The sequence below is a fragment of the Triticum dicoccoides genome, chromosome 3A (genome assembly GCF_002162155.2).
Source record: "Triticum dicoccoides isolate Atlit2015 ecotype Zavitan chromosome 3A, WEW_v2.0, whole genome shotgun sequence".
Classification (NCBI taxonomy): domain Eukaryota; kingdom Viridiplantae; phylum Streptophyta; class Magnoliopsida; order Poales; family Poaceae; genus Triticum; species Triticum dicoccoides.
Genome location: NC_041384.1, coordinates 762986220 through 762995680, shown reverse-complemented (window position 1 = coordinate 762995680; position 9461 = coordinate 762986220). Strand labels below are relative to the sequence as shown.

Genomic DNA, 9461 nt, shown 5'->3' with positions numbered 1-9461 from the left:
GGGGGACAGCGTCGGTTTATGTATGAGGACGCGTGGCATCGGGAAGAATCTTACGTATCCGCAGTGGAGAGTGGCTGGATGCATGGGACGGGGAACTTTTCCCTCGGGGACCTCCAAAGAAATCTTGTACACATGCAAGGACACCTCACTGACTGGAAAACAAAGAAATTTGGTGATGTCAGAAGGAAACTGAAGAAGCTGAGAAAGGAATTTGAGAGGGAGAAGAGTAATTCCCTGTACAGGGGATCATCTCAGTGGGAGAAGGATCTTGCCAGGCAGCTGAATGAGCTTTTACTGAGAGAGGAAATAATGGTGAAGCAAAGATCCCGAGTCAACTGGCTGCGTGCGGGAGATCGGAACACTGAATTCTTTCATGCACAGTCTACTGCTAGACGCGCGCGCAATAGGATCTCGGCGCTAGTGGACTCCAATGGACAGGTCTGTGAGAGCAAGGAGGCCATCCATGAAGAGGTCCAGAATTTCTATACCAATCTCTATACGGCACAGGAAGAATTAGTTATAGACGAGGTGCTGCATCATGTTCCGGCTAAGGTAACTGAGCAGATGAACGAGCGGCTGTCGAGACCGTTCAAAGCGGAAGAAGTGAAGGCAGCGCTATTTGGAATGACGCCTTCGAAGGCTCCGGGCGAGGATGACTTCAATGCAGGTTTCTACCAACGGCATTGGCACCTAATCGGGGAGGATGTGACTGCCGTCCTCACCTTCCTGAATGAGGGACAAATGCCGGAGTCGGTAAACATGACTATGATTGTTCTAATACCAAAGGTTAAAAATCCTCAAAACATTACTCAATACAGACCCATCTCCTTGTGTAATATTATTTATAAGATGTGTTCGAAAGTTTTGGCTAACCGTCTTCATGCGATTTTAGATGAAATCATCTTTGAAGAGCAAAGTGCCTTTGTGCCAGGACGGCTCATAACTGATAATATCTTAACGGCATATGAGTGTGTCCACGCAATGAAGAGGAAGAAAGGGAAGCAGGGATGGTGTGCAGTTAAGATCGATATGATGAAAGCATATGATCGAGTGGAGTGGGACTATCTACAAGGCATCATGGTCCAACTCGGTTTCTCTGAGGACTGGATATCTCTGGTGATGAAATGTGTCAATTCTGTATCCTTCCAGGTCAAAGTTAATGGGGAGCTCCTTCCTTCTTTCCACCCGTCGAGAGGCCTGCGTCAAGGTTGTCTGTGTCCCCTTACCTGTTTCTGTTATGCGGGGAGGGCCTTTCATGCATGTTGAAAAACTATGACGGGGGATGGATTGACAGAGGCATTAGAGCAGGATTGAGGTCCCCATGGATTTCACACCTGCTATTTGTGGATGATTGCTTGATATTCATGAAGGCAGATAGTAGAAGTGCAGTACGTCTCAATGAGATTTTGACTGCCTATAGCCTTGGCTCAGGTCAAAATGCTAATAAACACAAAAGTTCAGTGTTCTTCAGCCCAAAGTGTGGGGCATCGACGAAGAGAGGTGTTAAGAATGTACTGCAGATTCAGAGAGAGGCCCTCTCAGAGAAGTATCTGGGCTTGCCAACCGCAGCAGGGAGGATAACAGACCAGAATTTTGAGCATATCGTTGAGGCGGCAAGGTCTAGGGTTCAAGGATGGGATTTCCGGAAAGCATCGAGTGCGGGGAAAGAGGTGCATATCAAGTCAGTGGTCCAAGCACTACCGGCCTTCTCTATGAGTTGTTTTAAACTCACTAAAGTCTTGTGCGGTAGAATTATGACAGTAATGTCCAAATATTGGTGGGCAGGATCTCTTGACAAGAAAGGTATGCATTGGCAAGAATGGCCGAAGATGGCTACCCCGAAGTCTAAGGGGGGCTAGGGTTTCGCGACCTGGAGCTCTTTAATGATGCAATGTTAGCCAAGCAAGCTTGGCGACTGCTAGTAGACCCAGAAAGTTTATGTGCAAGGGTCTTGCGAGGCCGCTACTACCCATAGGGGAATTTCCTTCAGGCTGGGTGTTCGGCTAGCTCATCTCGCACTTGGCGGGCAATTTTACAAGGGCGGGAAGTTCTCAAACAAGGTTTGATCCCCCGGGTGGGGAACGGACAGACAACTGAGATTTGGCATGACCAATGGATAGATGGAACGACCTCAATGATGCCGATCTGTAGGTTGTCTAATGAACCTGTGCAGCTCGTCTTTGACTTGCTGCACGAGGAGAATGGGCAGTGGAACATGGAGCTGCTACAGAAACTATTTTTGAGGACAGATGTCGACGCAATTTTGAACTTGCCGAGACCAAGGACAAATGAAGATGATTTCTGGGCTTGGGCCTGGGACCGATCTGGCGTCTTCTCAGTTAGATCGGCGTACCGAGTGCTAAAACAGAAAAAGGACGAGGGTCACAGCTTGGCGGGCAGTTCATCAGGAGAGGAAGAAAGTTGGAAGCGTCTACGGAAGCTGAATGTTCAACCCAAATTTCGAATCTTCTGGTGGAGGGTGATGAAAGGTTTCCTACCTGCCAAGGCGGAGCTCGTAAGGAGACATATTGGCGAGGATGTGATTTGTGCGCTGTGTGGACATGAGGATGAGACTTTGTTTCATTCTCTGGTTACCTGCACCCATGCACAAGTGTTCTGGGCAGAGGCACATAGATTTTTTGGCTGTAGCCTCCCTACGATGCTACCTTTGACTTGGATAAGGGATCTACTCGACCCCAGCTTCATTGCAAAGGAGGATGCAACCATTGTAATCTCGGTGATGTGGGCAATATGGAGCGACCGCAACAAGTATACTCATGAAGAGCGGCAGTACCAGCCGCTCAGGTCTATGGAGCTAATACAGGAGCACTTGAGAGCTCTGAATATACCAGCCAACGACACAGTCGCACATCGGCGTAAAGAAAGGTGGAAAGCCCCGGCAGAAGGTGTGGTGAAGCTAAATGTGGATGCTGCAACTAATGCTATGGGATGCAGAGCTGGGACGGCGGTAGTTGCAAGAAATCACAAAGGAAAGTTTCTGGTAGGGAGATATGTCTCTTATGAGGGGCTCACCGATCCATTTGTATGCGAGGCGATAGGGTGCAGAGATGCTATGTTGCTAGCTATGGACAGAGGATGGCCTAGAGTGGAGATCATATCAGATTGCAAACCAGTAGTAGACGACTGAAACGCTGGGATACACTGTTCGGTGAGTGGTCCTATCTTCAGAGAGATGTCTTCCTATCTCTCGCTTTTACAGGGGGTAGAGATTCAGCACAATGGAAGAGAAGACAATGAAGTAGCTCATGTTTTGGCTAGGCATGGTGTTACTGCCGTGAGGAGCAGTATGACCTTTTTTACCCCCCTTTTTCCTAAGTGCAGCTTTGCACTCGGATTGTGTACGGTCTATGAATGAATAAAAACGCCTAAGGGCCGTATCTCAAAAAAGGTGCGGTGTTTCTGCAACCACGCTCAGCTGCACCCCGTTGATGAACAGTAAAATTGTAAAAAAGCAAAGAAGATCATAAAATTCTGAAATTTATACACATGAAATTGAGAGAAACTTCTAGGTGCGTGCAAAAGGTAATAGTGTTTGGACATTCGAGGAGCTCATGGCAAAAATAACAACTTTGGCTTCTCAAAGAAACATTCAAAAAGTGCAATGCACATACCGGATTTTTGTTTTTTCACAAGCTCCTCAAATGTCCAAACACCTTGACACTTTGCACGCACCTAGAAGATTCTCTCAACTTTCATGTGTAAAAATTTCAGATATTTGGGAAATTTGTTTTGCTATTTATTTTAAATTACAGCTCATTAGATGCGGCTGCTCCTGGCTCAGACATGGATTTCTGTCGTTTACTGCATTATTCGTACACGACACCTAAGCATATATTCCCATGGTCCTCTCCGTCCTAAGTTGTTCGGCGTGCCACAGCCGGAGCCCGTCGCGCTCACCCTCCTCACTGCCGCACAGGAGAAGGGTGCAGTGTGCTTGGACGGAACCCCATCGGGTTACCACCTCCAGAGAGGCTCCGGTGACGGCTCCAGCAGCTGGCACATCCATCTACAGGTACGTACCATCCAGCCATCCCCTCTACATATCTTCTTTTTTGCGAAATCCCCTCTATATATCAAAAGACATGCATGATGGGGATGTCTAGCAAGTTGACTCAAGGAAGGGCAATTAGTTGATGGACTTGTTTGTTTCTTTTAACAACCAAGGGAGGAGGCTGGTGCGGCACAGTCAATGATTGTTCCAATCGTAGAATGTCTGATCTCGGTTCGTCTAAATTCATGAAACCGATTCACTTCGCTGGCGCTGGAATCCTCGGCAGTGACCACCTGCAAAATCCTGGTAATCACCAATACTTCTGTTCCACACACCAGTCCATATCTATTTAATTTGTTCCATTTTTTCATGTCCTTCTCTCTGTTTGCCTGAATATTTAATACTTCTTGCTATGCCTTTGCACTAATTGTCATCGGCGCGAATCAACCTGTGGTTGAGTTGGTTAGGTGGACAGTGATATCCCCAACCCACCAGGGTTCAAATCCTGGTGCTCGCATTATTCCTGGATTTATTTCAGGATTTCTGGCGATGCGCTTTCAGTGGGAGGAGACGTTCCCGTCGACGATGAGGCGCCTACGATGACTTCATAAATCTTAAGATGATATGCCGGCTTAGTCTTTCAGAGGTGCTCATAAGGGTAGGGTGTGCGTGTGTGCGTTCATAGGGGTGAGTGTATGCGCGTGTATATGAGCGCTTGTGTCTGTACTGATGCTCAAAAAAAATTGTCATCAGCATGTTATTAGATTTCTACAATTGGAACAAAGCCTACGTGCGATACTGCGATGGAGCTTCGTTTTCAGGGGATGCGGAATGTCAAGCACAGGTGATTTTTCTGGATTCTGATATATGTGATGTCGTTGTTTCGGTTGCTTCAGGAGATGCTTTCGTAATGGTGTAGGATGGAACCATACTGCACTTCAGAGGATTGCGTATCTATCAAGCGGTTATTGACGAACTAATGGAAAAAGGACTCGCCAATGCTACACATGTTATACTTGTTGGAACCGCAGCCCTCTCTCACACACGGCTAGAAGTAGAAGAAGATACAAGACACAAGAAATTTCGGGCCGGCGCACGAACGCCGCCACAGGCGCACGAACGTCCCAATCCTTTTCCTCTTTACAGTGTCTACATGGCTACCCTCAACTCCACACCGGCGCAACTCGATCAATATACGGAGGAGGGTTTTTTATACCCGTGCACACACACCACACGGCTGGCACACCCGGCAACTAACTCACGCACTAAGCTAACCACTACATGCAGGATTCATATCCATGCATGACCACATGACCCGCCGGGCTAGCCCATGCATGACCACATGACCCGCCGGGCCAACCATCTAGCTAGCTTGCAACTAACTCCCTCCAGCCGCGCGCACGCCGCACCTGACTCCAACAGATCGCAACGGCTCCCCGCATGCAGCTCCTCCACTTCACGAACGCAACCACGGGCTCACGCTGGGGGACACACACGCTACGGACTCAATCTGGTCATCTTCATGCCAGTCGCCATGGCCGTGTGCATGGCTTATTGCCATCACTCACCCCCTAAGCCATGACATCGTCGTCGTCGGAGTTGTTGCACCTCCCGTCATCGATCTCGCCACGACCGTGACCCAGTCCGCGGACCCGACCTGGCGCAACGACGCCGGTCGCATCGTGCTCCGTCACGACTCCGGCGACACACGCCGAGCTCCTTCTCCGCCGGCGACACATGCCTGGCGTCCCTCGGCGCCCCGCATGTCTCGCGCGCACCCGACGCGCCCGACCGCAATAGTGCGTCCCGCATGTCCCGCGCGCATCCGACGCGCCCGACGAGCCCGACCACACCAGTGCGTCCCGCACGTCCCGCGCGCATCCGACGCGCTCGACGAGTCCGACTGCACCAAACGCTCACCGCGCGCCCGCGGTCCCGACACGTCCAGTGCGCACCCATAACACGCACCGGTCGCGCCCGGCTCGCCGCCACGGCTTATTGCCCTGCACCGCCGCGGCCTCCATGCCGCCATGTAGTGCCTCCACGCCATGCTGCGCCCCTGCGCCACCACGCAGCGCCTCGCCGGCCTCCGCGGTCGCCGCACGTACGACGTCACCGCCCGCCGCCTCCGCCACGCACCATGACAGCCACAACGCCGCCCACCTCCTTGGGCCCACACACGGCCCGGAGCTCCGTCGTGCAGCCACCGGCGAGCGCCGCCATCGCTGCCACGCCTCCGTCACGGCAAGCACGCCCAAGACACTAAGCTCATGATACCAATTGTTGGAACCGCAGCCCTCTCTCACACACGGCTAAAGGTAGAAGAAGACACAAGACACAAGAAATTTCGGGCCGGCGCACAAACGCCGCCATGGACGCACGAACGCCCCAATCCTTTTCCTCTTTACAGTGGCTACATGGCTACCCTCGGCTCCACACCGGCGCAACTCGATCAATACATGGAGGAGGAGTTTTTATACCCGTGCACACACACCACACGGCCGGCACACCCGGCAACTAACTCACGCACTAAGCTAACCACTACATGCACGATTCATATCCATGCATGACCACATGACTCGCCGGGCTAGCCCATGCATGCACTAGCATGACCCGGCCAACCATCTAGCTAGCTTGCAACTAACTCCCTCCAGCCGCGTGCACGCCGCACCTGACTCCAACAGATCGCAACGGCTCCCCGCATGCAGCTCCTCCACTTCACGAACGCAACCACGGGCTCACGCCGGGGGACACACATGCTACGGACTCAACCTGGTCATCTTCATGCCAGTCGCCTTCGCCGTGTGCATGGCTTATTGCCATCAATACTTAATTTACTGGGCTAATATAAATTGAGCAAGAGCCATTAGTACAAAAGTTGCATTCTGTGCTACAAATGTTAGTTGTGATTTGTGAACAAGAACCATGTAAAAATGATTTTTTTTCATATTTCTACGCATTTCAGGCCATCCTTACAGGTTGTTCTGCTGGTGGTCTAGCAATGATAGTGCATTGTGACGATTTTAGTGCACGATTTTCTCACAAGGTTTCGGTTAAATGCCTTGTCGATGCTGGGTTTATTCTTGACGTGTAAGACTCTTGAAAAGAAAATAAAAAAGTAACCCACTAGCATGGTATCTGAACTAAAAGTGCCACTTTTTCTAACAGAAAGGATATATCTGAACAAAGGTCCTTCCGATCTCTCTATGGTGGAGTCGTTCATCTCCAGGTTAGCCACTGGACTTGCTTAAAACTTTAATAGCATGCCTTATTTTGTAACCAAGATTTCTAGTTATCTTTTCCCCCTTTTTGCACTTCTCAAAAACACGACTTTTAGAAAAGGCTTTATAAAACTCTTGAGTTTGCAAGTGGTTAGTTGTGCAACAGTCGGTAAAACACACAATATTTTTCTGTCCATGTGATGATGCCACTTTGTACTAAATGCCACTGAGTTTCTTCTGTATCTCACAAATTTTGCTAATTTATTTAGAATGTTAGACAAGTGTTGCCCAAGGACTGCCTTACCAACAAAGAGCCAACTGAGGTAGTTTCAACTGAATAACATGATATGCTTCGCACTCTTAAGCATGCCATCAGGTTATGCTAGTAAGTTCGTTAGCTGAAATAATTGTGTTCCTAGTGTTTCTTCCCTGCGGAACTTATTAAGAGCATCCACACCCCCATGTTTATTGTCAACTCTGGGTATGATCCAGCGCAGGTAATTTTATATTTTCTTCTTCTCGTTCTTATTTCTACTCCATTAAAAGTTTCACCATTTAATCGCTTATCCTTCGCTATAGATACGAAATGTGACCGTACCAGCTTCGTCGGCTCCTGATAAGTCGTGGTTGAGTTGCAAGGATAATATCCGGAACTGCAATTCCACACAAATTGATGTTCTTGATGGTTAGCTTAGCTTGTCAATTTTTCACTCTCATTAAGCATCAATGTTTTTCCCTGTTTGTGAAATTCTAAATATTCTGCTACCGCATCGATAGGACTAAGGACCACGATGGCTGATGCATTAAAGGTTGTTAAAGATAAAGAGGACTGGGGATTTTTCATCGACTCATGCTTCACTCATTGTCAAACGGTCCTTGATGTCTCATGGAATTCACATAATTCCCCGAGGCTTGGAAATAAAGTAGGCAGTTCGAAATCCACAATAAATCACATTATTTGCTATCCCATGTTGTTTCTTGGATTGATATTGTTTCACTACCATCTTATATATGGAGCAGACCATTGCAGAAGTTGTTGGAGATTGGCACCGTGGAAGGACGCAAGGAGTGAAAGAGGTTGACTGCAAGTATCCGTGCAACCCAACATGCAATAGTCAGTCACCTTTATGATTTGCTATTACATTGCATTGGTTGAGGTTTACTATGTAATGTAAAGAGTGCAAGAAAGAAAGAGAAAAAACAGCAATCATCAAAGTGAAAAGTAATGATCATATGTAATAAAACAAGTGTGGTCAGATGAATGATGGTGGATCGTGTGAAAATGTCCACGGAGCAAAAAAAAATTGTATTTCAAGCACCAAATCAGTATGGAAAATTCCCCAAAAATGATGAGTTATTCAGTTAATCTATCTTTCTATATACCAATATATCTATCTATTATATATAAAATGTACTTTACGGGCTAACCAGAAAAAGCATAAATAGCTTAGAAAAAGGACAGAAACTTTACCATCTCCACCATACGTCGCTCGTGCAACGGTGTGGCTCATGGTCTTGCTCAACTTGGTTATAACAACAAGTGCACTGCAGTGTGGCTTAGATCGGTTCCCTCTGAGATTGATTTGCTGTATTCAAACGATTGTAACCACACTGGTTAAGCAATGAAATCTCTTTTTTCTCGCAAAAAAAGCTTAGAAATTACCACAAAAATTAGAAACATCTGACCATTTAATAAATTGACTGGAACTCTATAGCTTTTCGATATAAATTAAAGAAAATTACCCGCCTTTGCCATTACATAACCCACCGGAGGTTACAGATTCCACGAGAAGTTATTTTCCTTAGGTTGCCCTCACGTCTCCCATACCTAGCTGATGGACTAACCTAAGAAATCTATCTATCATACCATGCACGACCTGAGCACCTCCATGAACCCATGACCTAGGCGCCTCCTCCCCCTGCTGATCCATTGATTCATGTGTCGCATCCTCATGGGAGCTGCCACAAACGCTCGACCTGGATGCCCCAAGTCACCTTACCGAGCTATTCCACCCCTCCCTGACCTCCATTGGTTCCTCTACTACGCCCTCTTGTGAGCCGCCGCAAATGGTCAATCTGGGAGCCCAATCAAGCCTCCTCCCCAAGCATCAATGGTTCCTCTATTGGACCCTCAGGGAACTGAAGTCTGCACGTGGTGACAAACCACATCTATGGTCCACCGATACCATATCATCGCGTCTTGCATCATCGTCTTTGATGGAGTTACA

General features: G+C 48.1%; 1 protein-coding gene across 1 annotated transcript; it reads left to right on the top strand.

The window, feature by feature from the left end:
* Positions 1–3781: 3781 nt before the first annotated feature.
* Positions 3782–8364, top strand: LOC119273331 (pectin acetylesterase 5-like). The gene is made up of 11 exons (XM_037554525.1): positions 3782–4033; positions 4186–4318; positions 4777–4856; positions 4932–5021; positions 6978–7102; positions 7181–7241; positions 7503–7556; positions 7653–7730; positions 7813–7918; positions 8011–8156; positions 8254–8364. Exons 1-11 carry the CDS (start codon positions 3782–3784, stop codon positions 8362–8364), a joined length of 1236 nt encoding a protein of 411 aa, XP_037410422.1.
* The last annotated feature ends 1097 nt before the right edge of the window (positions 8365–9461 follow it).

Excerpts from the sequence above, each read along its gene's own strand:
- LOC119273331 (XM_037554525.1), top strand. The coding sequence starts at position 3,782 with ATGCGGCTGCTCCTGGCTCAGACATGGATTTCTGTCGTTTACTGCATT. Across the intron at positions 4,319-4,776 it reads TGACCACCTGCAAAATCCTG|ATTTCTACAATTGGAACAAA; the intron begins GTAATCACCAAT and ends GCATGTTATTAG. Across the intron at positions 7,103-7,180 it reads GCTGGGTTTATTCTTGACGT|AAAGGATATATCTGAACAAA; the intron begins GTAAGACTCTTG and ends TTTTTCTAACAG.